The sequence below is a fragment of the Mastigoproctus giganteus genome, chromosome 11, assembly GCF_048544385.1.
Source record: "Mastigoproctus giganteus isolate SK-2022 chromosome 11, ASM4854438v1, whole genome shotgun sequence".
In the NCBI taxonomy this organism is placed as follows: domain Eukaryota; kingdom Metazoa; phylum Arthropoda; class Arachnida; order Uropygi; family Thelyphonidae; genus Mastigoproctus; species Mastigoproctus giganteus.
In genome coordinates, this window is record NC_143585.1 from 82,072,313 (window position 1) to 82,090,305 (window position 17,993).

Here is a 17,993-nt window from a genome sequence, read left to right on the forward strand (position 1 = left end):
GTGACACGAGTAATTACAGAGCAGTTAGTTTAACTTCTGTTCCGGGTAAAATAATGGAGTCACTGGTTAAAGATGCATTGCAGGATCATCTAGACAAGACTGCAGCAATAATTCAGACACAGCATGGGTTTGTTAAGGGAAAGTCTTGTCTGACAAATCTGATAGGATATTATGATGTGGTTACAAAGGAACTGGATGCAAAAAATAATTTTGATATCATATATTTGGATTTCAGGAAAGCTTCTGACACTGTTGCGCATGGAAGACTACTGTACAAATTGGAGCAGAATGGTATTAAGGGTAAGTTGCTACAATGGATAAAAGGATGGTTAAGTGGGAGAAGACAGAGGGTGGTAATCAATGGGTGCTGCTCTTCTTGGACTAATGTTATTAGTGGAGTCCCACAGGGTTCGGTGTTAGGTCCACTGTTGTTTTGTATATTTATCAATGATATTGAAGAAGGTATATCAGGCTTAATGTCGAAGTTTGCAGATGATACAAAGGTTGGCAGGGTTGTTAATGTAATGGCAGTGTGCTACTGCAACAGGATCTAGATAATTTGGGCAGATGGGCTAAGAAGTGGCAACTGAAGTTTAACCTTGACAAATGCAAAGTACTGCATAGGGGAAGAAGTAACCCCAGAGAAACGTACCAACTGTGTGGTACTACACTTAAGGTGGTAGAAAATGAAAAACACCTGGGAGTAATTGTGCAGTCAGATATGAAGTTTTCTGAGCAATGCAGACATGCTTCTATTGGAATGAGCAGAAGCCTGAAAAACAAGATGCAGGATATTTCAGAGACTGCTGGAAGTCATTGTGATACAAGTAAACACATGGGTTGTGTTAGGGTAGCTAAGAATAGAAACAAGTGCAGGTATACTTGCGTGTACACCAATGCTAGGAGTTTAGTAAATAAATTTGATGAATTTCAGGTATTGCTCAAAACATCAAAGGCAGATATTGTGGGGATATCAGAGACGTGGTGTCACACAGATATAAGGAATGCAGAACTGGAATTTGGGGAGTACAATGTGTATAGAAAGGATAGACAGGACAGGAGGGGAGGAGGGGTTATGCTATTAGTTAAAAAACACATAAAATCCAAGGAAGTGAAGCCAGTCAACATTGATGGACAGGGCAGTGTCGAGTCAGTTTGGTGTGACATAAGCATAGGTAAATCAAAATTGAGAGTAGGAGTGTGCTATAGGCCTAATGACTCTGATGAGTATAATAAGATACTGTACAGGGAAATAGAATGGGCCAGTAAATCAGAGAGTCTTATAATGGGGGATTTTAATTTCCCAGATATTGACTGGAATTTGTGGGTTGGTCACTCACACACTAGCAGGGCTTTTGTGGATTTATTGGATGATTGTTTTCTACACCAGCATGTTCGTGAGGCAACTAGAGGGAGTAATACTCTTGATCTGATTATTAGTAGTGATTCTTCATGCATTAGGAATCTGCAGATAAAGGAACCACTGGGTGGCAGTGATCACAGTGTGCTGAAGTGGGATTTACTCAAGGAGGTAACTACCATCAGAGGCAAAGGGAAGGGTTTTTGCTTTCGTAAAGGCGACTATGATGGTCTGAGACAGTATTTAAATTCTACACAGTGGGACCAACTGATGATGTTACCAACAGCAAATACAAAATGGGAAGCATTCAAGGAACTAATCTTGGAAGCTACCAGGCTTTACATACCAACCAAGAAATATTGTTCAAGGTTCAGGCCTAAATGGTTGTCAGATGAACTAATGAGACATATGGCAGAGAAGAAAAATGCATGGGATACATACAAATTAATGGGTGACATGGAAGCCTATGATAGATATAAGTTGGTCTGTAACCAAGTCACAAAGGAGATTAGGCAGGCAAAGGCAGATTATGAGAAATCCTTGGCAAAGGACGCAAAGAAAAACAGAAAAGAGTTCTTTACCTATTTAAACTCAAGAAGGAAAGGGATGAATCAGATTGGTCCACTGGATGTTGATGGTTCAACAGTTGAGGATCCTGCTCAGGTGGCTAACAATCTAAACGAGTATTTTGCATCTACATTCACACATGAGGAGTTATTCAGGAAGGGGAATGTCGTAGGTGAAGTAAACATTGGCAGTGAGCTAGATTATTTTCTAATAACTGAGAGGAAAGTGGAGGAGAAATTGCTGAGGATAAACATAAAAAAGGCACCAGGGGTGGATGGGATCTATCCAGTTATATTAAAGGAGGCAGCAAAGGAAGTAAGCAAACCCCTAGCCATAATTATGAGAGCTTCTTTGGACTCAGGGGAGGTACCCATGGACTGGAGATGTGCAAATGTAACCCCAATTCACAAAGGAGGATCAAAGGCTGACACAAGTAATTATAGACCTGTTAGTTTAACTTTGGTTCCAGGAAAATTAATGGAGGCACTGGTTAAAGAAGCACTGCAGGATCATCTGGACAAGAATTCAGTTATAGCTCAGACACAGCATGGTTTTGTTAAGGGCAGGTCTTGTCTGACCAATTTGATTGGATACTATGATGTAGTCACAAAAGAACTGGATGCAGGGAATAACTTTGATATTATATATTTGGATCTTAGAAAGGCATTTGATACTGCTGCGCATGGAAGACTGCTGCACAAATTGGAGAAGTGTGGCATTGGAGGCAAATTGCTGCTATGGATAAAGGGACGGTTGAGTGGCAGAAGACAGAGAGTGGTAATCAATGGACACTGCTCAACGTGGACTAATGTTATTAGTGGAGTTCCTCAGGGTTCAGTGTTGGGTCCATTGTTGTTTTCTGTATTTATAAATGATATTGATGATGGTGTATCAGGCTTAATGTCCAAGTTTGCAGACGATACCAAGGTTGGCAGGGTTGTTAAGGACACTACTGATACTATGCTGCTGCAACAGGATCTGGAAAGGTTGAGCAGATGGGCTGAGAGGTGGCAAATGAAGTTTAACATTGACAAATGTAAAGTACTACATATGGGAAACAGTAACCCCAGATCAATGTATCAACTCTGTGGTACTACGCTGACAGTGGTAGAGAATGAAAAGGACCTGGGGGTAATTGTGCAGGCAGATATGAAGTTCTCTGAGCAGTGCAGACGAGCTGCAAGAGTAGCTCATGGTGTCTTGTCAATGATATACAGGAATTTTTCTAGCAGGGATAAGGATGTGATTATTCCCTTGTATAAGGCATTGGTCAGGCCACACCTTGAGTACTGTATACAGGTCTGGAGGCCTCATTTCAAGAAGGATGTAGAGCTGCTCGAACGAGTACAGAGAAGGGCAACAAGATTAGTGAATGGAACAAAGGGTTGCTCTTACGAAGAAAGGCTTAAGTTTTGCAAATTACAGGGCCTGGAGACTAGGCATCGGCGAGGTGATCTGATAGAGGTGTATAAGGCTTTGAATGGCTTGAGCATGCTCAATGCCGATGGGATTCTTCCTCTTGCTCAGAATAATCACCTGAGAGGGCATAAATTCAAATTGAGGAAGGACGGATGTCGGATAGATGTGCGGAAATTTGCCTTTAGCCAGCGGGCAGTTGGTTTGTGGAATAGACTCCCATCGCTTGTTGTTGAAGTTGATAGCCTAAATAAATTTAAGGCTCAGCTGGACAGGTATTTCGAACGAACGGAGGGGTGAAATGGGAGTAGTGGTTGGTTTTTTTTTTTTTTTTTTTTTTTGGCTGATGCTGAATAAGCTTCCTTTCTTGCATCATATGCCTCTACTAATGCTAATGCTAATGCTGCCAGGGCAGGTCATGGGGTTTTGTCAATGATATATAGGAATTTTGCTAGCAGGGAAAAGGAGGTGATTATTCCTCTGTATAAGGCAATGGTCAGGCCACGCCTTTAGTACTTCGTACAGGTCTGGAGGCCTCATTTTAGGAAGGATGTAGATTTACTTGAGCGTGTACAGAGAAGGGCAACAAGATTGGTGAGGGGAATGAAGGGATCCTCTTACCAAGAGAGGCTTAAGTTCTGCAAATTGCAGTGGCTGGAGACTAGGCACCTGCGAGGTGATCTGATTGAGGTGTATAAGGCCTTGAATGGGTTGAGCACGCTGAATTCTGATGGGATCCTTCCACTTGTTCAGATTACGAACCTAAGGGGGCATAAATTCAAATTAAGAAAAGACAGATGTAGATTAGATGTGCGGAAATTTGCCTGTAGCCAGCGGGTGGTTAATTGCTGGAACAAACTTCCATCTGTCATTGTGGAAGTTGATAGGTTGAATAAATTTAAGGAGGAACTGGACAGGCATTTGGAGGGAATGGTGTGATATTTTTTATTTATATATTTTTTTTTTGGCTGATGCTGCATAAGCTCATACACTTGCTTTCTTGCATCAAATGCCACTGCTACTACTACTACTACAATCTTGACCGAGTAGCACAGTGAACCTGCAGTAACTATTGTGGCAGTATTTGGGTCATTAGCATTCTCAGCAGAGATTTCTCAAAGAGTTTTAATAGGCTTCATGCAGAAGAAACTGGGCAGAAGTGAATGAGTTTGGAAGTAAAACAAATTTAAGCTGGTGGTCTTAACAGATAGACATGCCATATAGGAGGGAAAAGGTTTTGATGAAGGACCTTATTAAACAGTTACAGGATTGGATCAACAAAAAATGTACTCCGGCATTTCAGCATAAACTGAAGAATCCCATCAGCTCCAGATGTGGGCATGGGTTGTTAAGCTATTTATTGCATTGATCAGGTGGAATTTGGCAAGGTGAGCGGAATTTGTGGAGTCTATTAAAATAGGATTGAGCAGAAATTCTACTGGTGTAGTGAATTCTGGTTGATCAGAGAACCTAGTTATACAGTCAATCTAACTGCTAAAATAGAGTGGGTTAACAGCATCCTCAGGTTGGCTTCAATGAAAGGGCCTCCCCTTATTTATGGTGGCCTCTAAGTGAAGTTTTATTGCCTCCTTCCATTCCTCATAGCTTGGAAGGAGGCAATTCTGTTCAAGGGTGAGATGGAATTTTTCCAATTCTTGTGCATGCCCTATTTAATATGGAAACTTTCAGAGAGTTGCCTTTGAATGATTTGTGATGGTCAGTTACTTTGTTGCAGCACAGAGAGAGAGAGAGAGAGAGAGAGAGAGAGAGAGAGAGAGAGAGAGAGAGAGAGAGAGAGGTTATTCATCTTGTCAGCATTTTTCTCTATTAATATCATTTCAGTGTTTCTCTATTAATGTGAAGTAGTTCTTCCATCATTTGAAAAGTCATCAATAGTAGTAATAGTAATCGTGGCATGTGATGCAAGAAAGCAAGTGTATGAGCTTATATAGCATCAGCCGAAAAAAAACACAATTCACACAATCATTACCTCTAAATGTTTGTCCAGTTCCTCCTTAAATTTATTCAACCTATGAACTTCCACAACGACAGATGGAAGTTTGTTCCAGCAATTAACCACCCACTGGCTAAAGGCAAATTTCCGCACATCCAATCTACATCTGTCTTTTCTTAACTTGAATTTATGCCCCCTAAGGTTCGTAATCTGAACAAGTGGAAGGATCCCATCAGAATTCAGCGTGCTCAACCCATTCTAGGCTTTATACACTTTCATCATATCACCTCGCAGGTGCCTAGTCTCCAGCCGCTGCAATTTGCAGAACTTAAGCCTCTCTTGGTAAGAGGATCCCTTCATTCCCCTCACCAATCTTGTTGCCCTTCTTTGTACATGCACAAGTAAATCTACATCCTTCCTAAAATGAGGCCTCCAGACCTGTATGCAGTACTCAAGGTTTGGCCTGACCATTCAGAGGACAATCACCTCCTTTTCCCTGCTAGCGAAATTCCTGTATATCGTTGACAAAATTCAATGATCTGCTCTTGCAGCCTGTCTGCATTGTTCAGAAAACTTCATATCTGACTGCACAATTACCTCAGGTCCCTTTCATTTTCTACCACCCTAAGTGTAGTACCACACGGTACATTCCTCTGGGGTTGCTTCTACCCATATGCAGTACTTTGCATTTGTCAAGGTTAAACTTCAGTTGCCACTTCTCAGCCCATCTGCCCAAATTATCTAGATCCTGTTGCAGTAACACATTGTCATTTCTGTCATTAACAACACTGCCAACCTTTGTATCATCTGCAAACTTCGACACTAAGCCTGATATACCTTCATCAATATCACTGATAAATATACAAAACAACAGTGGAACGAACACCGAACCCCGTGAGACTCCACTAATAACATTAGTCCACGAATAGCAGTGCCCATTGATTACCACCCTCTGTCTTCTCTTACTCAACCATCCTTTTATCCATTAGCAACTTACTCTTAATACCATTTTGCTCCAATTTGTACAGTAGTCTTCCATGCGCAGTGTCAAAAGATTGCCTGGAATCCAAGTATATGATATCAAAATTATTTTTTGCATCCAGTTCCTTTGTAACCACATCATAATATCCAATTAAATTTGTCAGACAAGACTTTCCCTTAACAAACCCATGCTGTGTCTGAATTATTGCTGCAGTCTTGTCTAGATGATCCTGCAATGCATCTTAAACCAGTGACTCTATTATTTTACCTGGAATGGAAGTTAAACTAACAGGTCTGTAATTACATTTGTCACCCTTCGATCCCCTTTGTGAATTGGGGATACATTTGCACATCTCCAGTCCATGGGGACCTCCCCTAAGTCCAAGGATGCTCTCATAATTATGGCATAATTAGGGTTTGCTTAGTTCCTTTGCCACCCCCTTTAATATAACTGGATAGATCTCGTCCACCCCAGATGCCTTTCTTATGTTTAACTTCAACAATTTCTCCTCCACTTTTCTCTCAGTTATTACAAAATCATTAAGCAGCCTGTACAATTTGATAACCTTCTGGCATTTTCAATCCTTAATAACTCCTCACGTGTGAATGCAAATACTCATTCAGTTTGTTTGCCAACTGAGCAGGATCATCAACAGTCAAAACATTCATATCAAGTGGACCAATCTGATTCATCTCCTTTTAGAGTTTACATAAGTAAAGAACTCTTTGCTGTTTTTCTTTGCATCCTTTGCTAAAGATTTCTTATAATCTGCCTTCACCTGCCTAACCTCTTTTGTGACTTGATTACAGATTCGCTAATATCTGCCATAGGCTTCTGTGTCGCCTGATAATGCATTCCATGCATTTTTCTTCTCTGCCACGAGTCTCATTGTGGCGCCTCCGTAGCCAGGTGGGAAGGAGCACCAGTGTGTAGCACACGCTTCTTGATTAGACCGGGGTTCGAGCCCGTCACCACCAAATACGGAGGATGCGGAAAGGTCAGGGAATGACCACCGCACATCCCCGGAGCAATATGGCCTTAGTTGCTAATGCTCCTAAAAACCAAATAACAACGAGTCTCATTAGTTCATTTGACAACTATTTAGGCCTAAACCTTGAACAATATTTCTTAATAGGTATGAAATGTTTAGTAGCTTCCACAATTAATTCTTTGAATGCTTCCCACTTAGAATTTGCTGTTGGTAATATCACAGTTGGTCCCAACTGTACAGAATTTAAAAACTGTCTGAGACCACTGTAATCACCTTTACGGAAGCAAAAACCCTTTCCTTTACCCTTGATGGTAATTATATCTTTAAGTAAATCCCACATAAGTACGCTGTAATCACTGCCACCGTTCCTTTATCTGCAAATTCTTAATACATGAATGATCACTGCTGATAACCAGATCAAGAGTATTATCTTCTCTGGTTGCCTCTCGAACATGCTGCTGCAGAAAACAATCATCCAATAAATCCACAAACTCTTACTAACGTGCGAGTGACCAAACCACAAGTTCCAGTCAATATCTGGGAAGTTAAAATCCCCCATTATAAGACATGCTGATTTACTGGACCACTCTATTTTCTCTGCACAATTGCTCATTATACTCATCAGATTCATTAGGCCTATAACACACACCTACTCTCATTTTCCTTTCCCAGTGCTTATGTCACACCAAACAGACTCAACATTGCACTGTCCACCAACATCAGTTAGATGCACTTCCTTAGATTTTGTGTGTTTCTTAACTAACAGCATAACCCCTCCTCCCTTCCTGTCCTGTCTATCCTTTCTATACACATTGTACTCCCCAAATTCCAATTCTGCACTGCTTATATCTGTGTGACACCACGTCTCTGATATCCCAACAATATTTGCCTTTAATGTCTTGACTAGCTCAAGCTCATCAAATTTATTAACTATACTCCTAGCATTGGTGTACAGTCAGTCCTCGTATAGCACAATAGTTGTATTCCTAGAAACCCTCGTGCAATGCAAAATCGTGCAATATAAACAACAAGCCCTATGGGAAATATAGGGTTAGGTGCTGACCACCCACGATTGAACACACATTTGTAACCAAAACATTACCAAACACAATAAAAAATCGTAATAAAATACGTAAGTATTTTATTACGACTATTACATAAAAAAATATTGCTAATGCTTTTGCTTCTATCGTAAGCAAACTTGTTTTTTTGTTTGATTTTCTATCCAAGCAGATGACAGCCGTTCTATCTCTTCCAATTCTTTGCGTCTTAATCTAATGGATTTTAATTACACTTTGAGTTGTTCCTGCTATGAAAGTTGTTTTTATTTTCTCTGTGTTCTTTCTAATTCTCGGCGTTGCCTCATTTAGGCCTGTAGCACATGCAATATCACATGGTCTTTCATTTAGCTCAAAGTGTTTCACAATTTCATATTTTTTCTCTCTCAACAGAGGCGGACTTGCCATAAGCCTTACCGGGGAAACTCCGCTGGGCCGGAGGCCGGTGTGATTTTGGCCATAAACCATAGTATGAGGCCACTATAAATTTTCCCAGGTAAGAATTTTTGACCCAGTATGCCTCTGTTTATCGATATTGCTTTTCTTTTTCTCTCTGAATCTGCAGTGTCTTCAGCAGGACGCTTTCTTTTCACACCTTTTAAGTATTTTACTCATTTTTAGGGAATAAAGCACAATTACAAAACGAGGAGGCAAGGCACGGTTGATACACATAAACAAAGCTGCGCGCGTGTAGCAACTGAATAAACAACACTGTAAAGGCAGAGTTACACTATTACCATTTTACTAAAGCACATTTCTAGGGGTTACTACCATAAAACAATAAAAATCCAGTTGCGTTTCTGCTAGTGGAATCTGTTATAAATTGGTAGTAAACTCGATCTAATTGCATTTGCGATTATACTGATAGCTGGAATTGTGTTGGTTTTTACGTTATTATGGTGAAATTTGTTTCCCCTTCACTGATATAAAACACAAATACATTTTCGGAATCTTCTCTTCATTCCTATCATGCTGCATTCAGTTGCGGTAATTCTGCGTTCGACTGCCATTTCTTGTAAACACAAAGGTGAATCGTGCATAAGCGAATTCGGTTCGTGTTATATAAGATATCGTTCCCCTATTTATAAATCGTGTATGATCGAATTCGTGTAGTGTAAACACGTGTTATACGAGGACTGACTGTACATGCACCTGTTTCTACTCTTAGTTACCTTAACACAGCCCATGTATTTATTAGTTCCACTATGACTCCTGGAAATCTCCATTGCCTTGCTTCTTGCTATATGCTCATTGGTCTGAATCACTTTGCAGATCAATTTATCATCTTGCTCATCAACCAGATAGAGATAACCTAACAGGCTGCTAGGATATGACATATTAGTTTTTACATAGCTATCATTATTCATGGCAGCCTCTGTTGAATGTGTAAATTACCAAACCAAAATATCTGCTGTTGGAGCTCTTTGTTTTGCATAAATCTTGAGACAACTGTACAAACATTTCCATCTGGCAGCTTAGTTATACTGCCCATATATGTTTCCATAAGTTGCACACCACTGTCACCAGCAGCGAGAATCACATTTACTTTGTAGCATAAATTCAGAAACTGAGCTCACTAATTTTTATCAATGGTCCAAGAGGATAACAAGCATAAGGTTTGTTTGTTTGTATTGAGGTTTAATGGCGCATGGCCAAGCATAAGGTATTACAGACTTGTTCTAAATACACTGCTAGATGTGGGAAATATTCCTGGCTTGCTGTCAAAAAAAAATCAAACCTTATATGCACAGTCCCTGTGCATATAAGTTTTGCCTAGTAATATATATTACCATGTTCACCAATAATAAGAAAACACATTAAGTTTTCTTGCAGCTATTTCAAGACATTATTTGAACTTACTTGTTTCTTAATCCTATGCTGTTTCCTGGTTTCCAGCCCATTCCCCTAAGTGCAGCAAGTCCAAACTCATTAACTGGTATATTTTCATAATCAGCTAAACTTGATGCATCAGCATCAGGTCCACTTTTGGTCGGTAGAGAAACTGATAAAGATTCACCACCTTTATTATCTCTTTCATTCCATAACTTATTAGCTTCAGAGGATTCTATTTATAAAAAAAAAATTATACAAGTAAGAAGACAGAGTATTTTTTTTAATCAGGAACCACCAAGAAAAAAATAAAAATAAAAAATTATGAAAAGGTATATAACTGAGCATACAGAATGCTGGTGGTGCCTCTTGAACTTCCATCAATTGCTGCTTGAATAGCATATTTGCTAATTGGTTCAGTCTTTTGCTAGCTAACCAATCCTCAGTGTCCTTAAAAAGGTATAGAGTCAAATGATCAATAAAATAAAGAACTTAATTTCTGAGCAAGAAACATTCTAAATCCTCATACCACTAAGCTCTCACCAGGATCCTGCATATGCCTGCCATTGAGATAAGAGATAGAAACATCAATTTAAAAAATAAGCCCTCATTTTCTCCACCTCTCCCAAATCAAAAATCAGTTTTTTTATTTTTTATGTTTATTTTTATGCACTTTTATAATCTTTCTAAATTAAATATTTCAACTGATGAATCCACCTGTATAGATAAACAAACTAAAATCATAAACATGCTTGATGAAAATATGCTAAAAATAAGAGCTGAAATCACAATATTAGAGTTCATAAAAGAGAAAGAAATTATCAGTTGAGTTAGTGGGAAAGATTTTTAAAGGAAATTGACAGAAAACAATCCTTTAAATGCTAAACAGTTTGTAGTATTCACATGTATATATATATATATATATTGGAATTTCTTGTTCCAATGAATTCAATAAGCAGTACTTCACCAGTTAACAGCACACAAAACTGTTAATACTAGTAGTAGTAGCATGAAGGAAAGGGAAGGACATTTTGATCCAATTTAAATACTTATAATACTGACACATTTTTCACCAAGTACTGAAAAAATAAAATACTAAGGCAAGGAAATGAATTAAAATAAGGAGAAAAAAATTTTAAAATGTTATCTACATCCACCATTCCAAAATATTATCTATACACAGTAGTTAATCTAATGAATGAACTGGTGAACACAGCAGTGATGCCAGCTTGAAAACATGAAAGGAGGTGACATTGATTTCCCTACAGAATCAACAGAGGACACCTATTCAACTTAAAGCAGTCAAGTATTCTAATCATACAATGGCATAGCAAAAAGAAACATTTTCAAGGAGGTTGGAACCATTTAACATAACCCAGGAACCAATATAAATAGAAACAATGACACCATTCTCTATACCGCTGGCTACCCTTTTTAGATACATCAAATAGCATTTTACAATCAAATACAATAACTCAGCTCCAATTGCAATAAGTCTCTCTCTTTCCCACCAGTGCCCATCTGCCTTAAAAGATCTGAAAGGATTGTGGCTAGAAGGGCAGCCACCCAAAAGTAGGCCAAAGTACAACCCAGACATATGGCCCCACACCACATGACATGACATAAATCCACTAATATGCACAGTTCCATTACAATCTTTTGGATCTACAATTTTATGCTACCCTTTCTTCAGATGAAGACAGGAACAAACCATGTTTTCCCATCAGGTGATGCTAATCATGTGCACCTCCGTAGCCAGGTGGGAAGGAGCAGCAGTGCATAGCACACGCTTCTTGATTAGACCGGGGTTCGAGCCCGTCACCACCAAATACGGAGGATGCGGAAAGGTCAGGGAATGACCACCGCATATCCCGGAGCAATATGGCCTTAGTTGCTAATGCTCCTAAAAACCAAATAACAAACAAACAAACAACAGCTAATCATGTAAACTATTAGAAATTTTTAATCTGCAATTTTTTAAGAGCTGAAAAAAAGATCTAAACTATTTGCCTATTAACTTTAAAACAAATGTTATCATATCTAATTGTCCCAGAAGAAAATTCTCTATGTATAAATTTAATTTTAAGCTCAGCAGGATAGTTCTTCTATTGCATTAACAACTCCCCACCCATCTCTCTCTTTCTCATTTACCCATGTGGAAAAGTGTCATTTAATTAGCCATTAATGATAGTAAGTATGCACTACTTAAAATGTCCCATCAATATAGTATACCACTACGTCAATCCATGTGGAAAGAAATCATTTGACTGTGTGCAATAAAAAATATATTACTAAAATTTCAGGTCAAAAACATTAACACTTTGAAAAAAGGTTCAGTTTACATTAAACGTAAATTCTGAATCCTACATTCAAGTTTAAAACCATTACAATCTCTTTTTTTGAGATCATTGTTTGTGGTGAAACGAACCAAAAAAACAACAACTTATTTTGAACCTACTTATTTTTAATTTTTTGGTTCATTTCATCATAGACTACAAAAAAAGAGAACTCAAATTTTAGCTAATTTAAGTCACTTGAGTTGGATGTAGAAAATAATTTTTATTTTAATTGGACTTGATCAAAGCATTTGACTCTGTTCCACACAAGTTCTGTACTATTTAAGAAGGAAAACATGTTGGTATCAGAGTACTTAGATGAGTTGCAGGATAGCAGCAGTAACCATTAATCGCAACCCCAGCAGAGGGTTGCAATCAATGGCAACTCTTCAAATTGGACTGGGGTTAGAAGTGGAGTTAGTATTGGGACACATTGTTTCTGATTTTCTTAAGTGACACTGACAGTAAAATGAACAATGGAGGAGAGCTAAGAGCAAGGAGGCATAAATATAAAATCTTAGGCAATAACAGAAAGCTCAACTTCATGAAGTTTGCTTTTGGGTAGTGTGTTTTTGATTACTGGAATAAATTACCTGCCAAGGTTGTTGAGGCAGAGAACTTTATAAAGATCATAGTATAACTGGACTGTCATTTTATAGCAGCTGGGGAAAGTGTGACTGACTGGAGATTTTTTTTTTTTTTTTTTTGATAGATGCAGAAAAATCTACCTGCCTGCATCATTTAGCCATTCTAATACAAAAAAAGATGGGCACCAGAACTGAATTTGAAAACAGTGTAAAAGAATCAACTTTTTAGTAGACCTGGTTCTCTTATCAAACTAGAAACAACTTTCAAAGAAACAAAAGAAACTGATGATGGATTTAAACAATCCATCTGATGATGGATTTAATTTAAACAATCCCTTCTAGCTGTTGGAATGCAATAATGATGCAATCTTGTATTACTAACAAATGTGTCAAATATATAAAATTCATGCTGCTTATTGTAATCATGGATGATGTTATCATTCAGATAATGTTACAGTTTTATGAAGTCCTGACAGATGTATACGAATACAGAGAAAAATGCTGTTCACTGTAATCAGGCTTCAGTTTATATTATCACCTTTTTGCCTTACTGTAGTTTACACATGTGCAGTGGAAGTGATTAAGTAACATCCCAATTTGTTCTTGAACTACAACATGTTGTGTAGCTAGTCACTGTGTGAAAGAAAGTATAGGTGATCCCCACCGAGGGCAGAGGGTTACTTTCTGACCAACTTCCGTGCATGGCGATGCTGTGTTCAGCGGGGTACTGTTGTTATGGAAAAACTAGGGTTAGGTTCTGAAACTTTTTATGTAGGAAATTAAAACCATAATCTGTGTTAAAAATTGTATAATTTATTTTTAAAAGAAATTAACAATTTTACTTTATAATTTAATATGTATTCCAACTAAAAACATCACAAAATATATGGAAGTAATACTTTTCTATGCTAATTTTTACTGGGATGGGGATTTCAAAAATGAATGGCAAGACTGACTTCCTGCATAATTTCTCATCTCTCATTCCATTGATCCAATTGAGTGACAGCGAGTTCGTGTCCCTAACATAAATGTAAAGGGCTCCTATGTTAAAAGAAAACACAATGAAAGAAAACTAAATCCCAAAAAAAACAAAACTAAATCATGGAAAAAACAGAAATTTAATCAGGTATATGCTTCCATTATGGAATCTAAACGAATTCCTACCTAAATTTACAATAAAACTGCACACAGTAAAGCAATGAAATAAAACTTTTAATTGACCATGACTTACCAGTACATTTAAAGAAACGTTCAATTGATGAAACTGCTAGCAGAGGGTGAACATGCTTTTGAGGCGCCTCCGTCACCAGGTGGGTAGGAGCAGCAGTGAGTAGTACACGCTTCTTGATCAGACCGGGGTTCGAGCCCGTGAACACCAAATACGGAGAATGCGGAAAGGTCAGGGAATGACCAGTGCATATCCCCAGAGCAATATGGCCTTAGTTGCTAATGCTCCTAAAAACCAAATAACAACAACAACATGCTTTTGAAGTTGACTTACTTAGAAAATCCGTAATTTTTGTCTGGCACTGTTTTGTAACAATCTTTCTCATGTCAACATAAGAAACCATAATATCATCAATGCCTCTCTTAATTTTCATACTCCAATGCAGGTTGGGATCTTCCTGCATAATCTTCTTCTTCAGGAACCCGGCTGCTTTTAGAATCTCGTATATATACCCTTGTTTGTTAGTTCAGGTTTCTTCTGCTCTTCATTTTCTTCTTCTCCTTCACAAATATCTTGGCGACTCCATAGCCAGGTGGGCAGGAGCAGCAGTGCATAGCACACGCTTCTTGATTATTGATTTTTTTTTGATTTGGTAGTTGTTGGCGCATTGGCTTCTGTGGCCATATTGCACCTCCCAAGGTTTTTGCAGTACTTTGATCCAAGCCCGAGGCGGGAATCGAACCCGCGACCTTTGGGTTGACGGGCAGGTACTTTACCCACTCGGCTAGCCCGGTCGCTTCTTGATTAGACTGGGGTTCAAGCCCGTGACCCCAAATATGGAGGATGCGGAAAGGCCAAGGAATGACCACCGCATATCCCCGGAGCAATACGGCCTTAGTTGCTAATGATCCTTAAAACCAAATAACAACAAACATCTTTATTAGAGTCCAGTAGTTCTTCTAACTCCTCATTTTTTAATTCCTCCTGATGGGAATGAATGTTCTAAAATTTCTTCCTGCCCTATATCATTAAATGCCTCACCTCCAATAATGTTTGAAAGTTTAATAATTTTCTCAACTTCTGTCTGAATAATATTGAAGTCTTGTGAGTCACTTCCTGTTTTAGGGAGTAGCTTCTTCCAACAGTTCTTCAAAGTTGACTTCTTCATTTTAGTCCACAACTGTTCAATTATTTCAGTACCGGTTAGTATTGTGAATTCAGCCCAAAATGGACACGTTTTTATCTGGAAATTTTTCGATTTTATCAACAAGATTTGCCAAGCTTCTCCTTATATTATAAGATTTAAAATTCGAAATGATCCCTTGGTTCAAGTGCTGTAAAATTGATGTTGTGTTCGGAGGAAAAAGCACAAGTTTTACATTTGGAATGCAATCAAGAAGTGACACTGGGTGACTTGGAGCATTGTCTAAGATAAGGAGCACCTTGAATGATAAATTCTTATTTTTCAGATATCCTTCAACTTCAGGTAAGAAACAATGCTCTAACCAGTTACTAAACAGTGAGCCAGTCATCCATGCTTTTCTATTCAATTGCCAGTTATTGGGAAGAGAGGATTTATTTTTGCCTTTCAAAGCCCTTGGGTTTTCTGAATGATACACTAATAAAGGCTTACATTTATAAGCATTACTACGAAATAGGAGAGCGATTCTGTCCTTTGACACTTTTGAATCCAGGTGCAACTCATTCTTCCTTAGATAAATATGTCCTGTCAGGCATTTTTTCCTCAAAAGAGTCCCAATTTCATCACAGTTAAAAATCTGATCTGCCATGTATCACCTCTCTTCTATTACATTTTTCAATTCCGGTAAAAAATTTTCCACTACCTCCATATCAGCAGAAGCAATCTCACCAACAACTTTAATATTGTGTAGATTTGCTCATTTTTTTAATCTATTGGTCATCTCTTGGATCCAATGAAACTTGATTCACCATTTGCACTAGCAGCATAAGACTTTGTGATGATAAATATGTTGGGCCTTGCGCCTAATCATATTAGAACTGAGAGGCACATTTCTATCCCTTTGGTCTTCGATCCAAACATTCAACAACTGTTCAATTTTCTCAGTAAGCGTATCACGTCAACTAACAAAGGTGAATTTTTCACTTGCAGAGTTTGTTGCCAACCTAATGCTTGCTTTAATTTTGTCCCCACGCTTTTTAATTGTTCGTATCGATGATTTATTGCACTCATATTCTTTAGCTAAAGATGCATACATTCTTCCTTGCTCTATTTCCCCCAAAATAATCATTTTCTCATGCAATAACAGAAATTTTCTGGATTTTTTTATTCCCGGAATCATATTCAGATGTAGAGACAAGCTTTTAAGCCATTATGCTAGGGTTACTATTGAAATAAAATATAAATACCCTCAACTCAAAACACACACAATGAAGTCACTTTTCACTCAATTCGGAAACTCACACTGACATTGTCACAGCAAAGACTCAAGCCAACTAAGGGGTCATTTAAGTATTACGTCACCCTATTTCTGAGAACTGCTGAGTTGAAAGATACATAATGAAAAATATATTGTAATAAAAAAGTAGATACAATGTAGAGAGGCTAAATTTTTAATTGATCGTGAAACTGCAAAGTGCCACAAAACAGCTGTCTCTGATAACAAAGTCACTCAGAATGAAATCGATGACACTATAAATTCAATCACGCAAAAGCAACTACAAACTATGTAATAAGGTAGCATGGCTAAGTCAGATACACCGTGCTACTGTAAATCTTGGGCCATGTCGCACAGACTTCTACGTAAGTGTGAATCCGCACACAGTGAAGCCACGCTCGGCGGGAGTCATCCGTACTGTATATCTATTCCTACCAATTTTGCTGTTTTACAGTAGAGCAATAAACCTTTTCTAATTCTTGATTTGAATATTTTCTCTATCAGTTTTTAATTGTTTGTATAGATTTACAGAAACATAATAACAGTTTCATTTTTATTCTTGTAAAAATGAACTGTCAAATTAAATTTTATTCTTGTAAAAATGGACTGTCAAATTAAAGTGTTTTATATTGTTTTTCACACTTCCCTTTTGTCCACTTCCATCATTTTTATGCATACATTTCCATTCTGCATCAGCAAACAACTTTATTCTTATTCTACTGGTTATTGTAATCACTTTAGTTGAGTCCCAAAGATCACAATAAGTGGTGTCCACTGTATGAGGGGAGTTCAAAAAAGGTCTGTATTCACCCAGAAGTAGTTCTGATAGAAGGTTGAAAGAAACACCACGTATTACATTCAACATAGTCACCATACAAATTAACACTTTTTTCCACCTATCAATACACTTACAGGCAAGTTTTGTAGAAGTCCTCTGACTGTCCTTCAAACCATGCCTCGAGAGCAGAAATCACCTCATCATCAGCAGCAAAATGTTTTCCACGAAGAAAAGATTTGGGTCAGGAAAGAGGAAGAAATCCAAGGTTGAAAGGTGTGGGGAATAAGCAGGATCTAGCAATATTTCAAACACACCTCACTGCAGCATGCAAGGAAGGTACAGGGGCATTATCTTGAAGCAGGTGCACGCTTTTCCCATCTTTTTTTCTTTTATAACAGAACACAGTAAGAGTTTAGAACAATACTTTGTCATCACAGTACAGGCCTTTTGGAGGTAATCTGTTAGTATTACACCATGCTGATCCCAAAAATCTGACAGCATCACCTTGCCAGTACTTGGTTTAACTTTTGCCTCTTTGGGGTAGTGGTG

The 17,993-nt window shown here is 38.2% G+C and overlaps 1 protein-coding gene across 1 annotated transcript in view; it reads right to left on the bottom strand.

Annotated features, from left to right (window-relative positions):
* LOC150078193 (G-patch domain and KOW motifs-containing protein-like) overlaps positions 1 to 17,993 on the bottom strand; it is a 167,089-nt gene that overhangs the window by 120,571 nt on the left and 28,525 nt on the right. Inside the window, exon 3 of the mRNA XM_090384635.1 lies at positions 10,189 to 10,393. Coding sequence (XP_090240761.1) covers positions 10,189 to 10,393 — 205 coding nt within the window. The remainder of the gene's footprint in view (positions 1 to 10,188; positions 10,394 to 17,993) is intronic.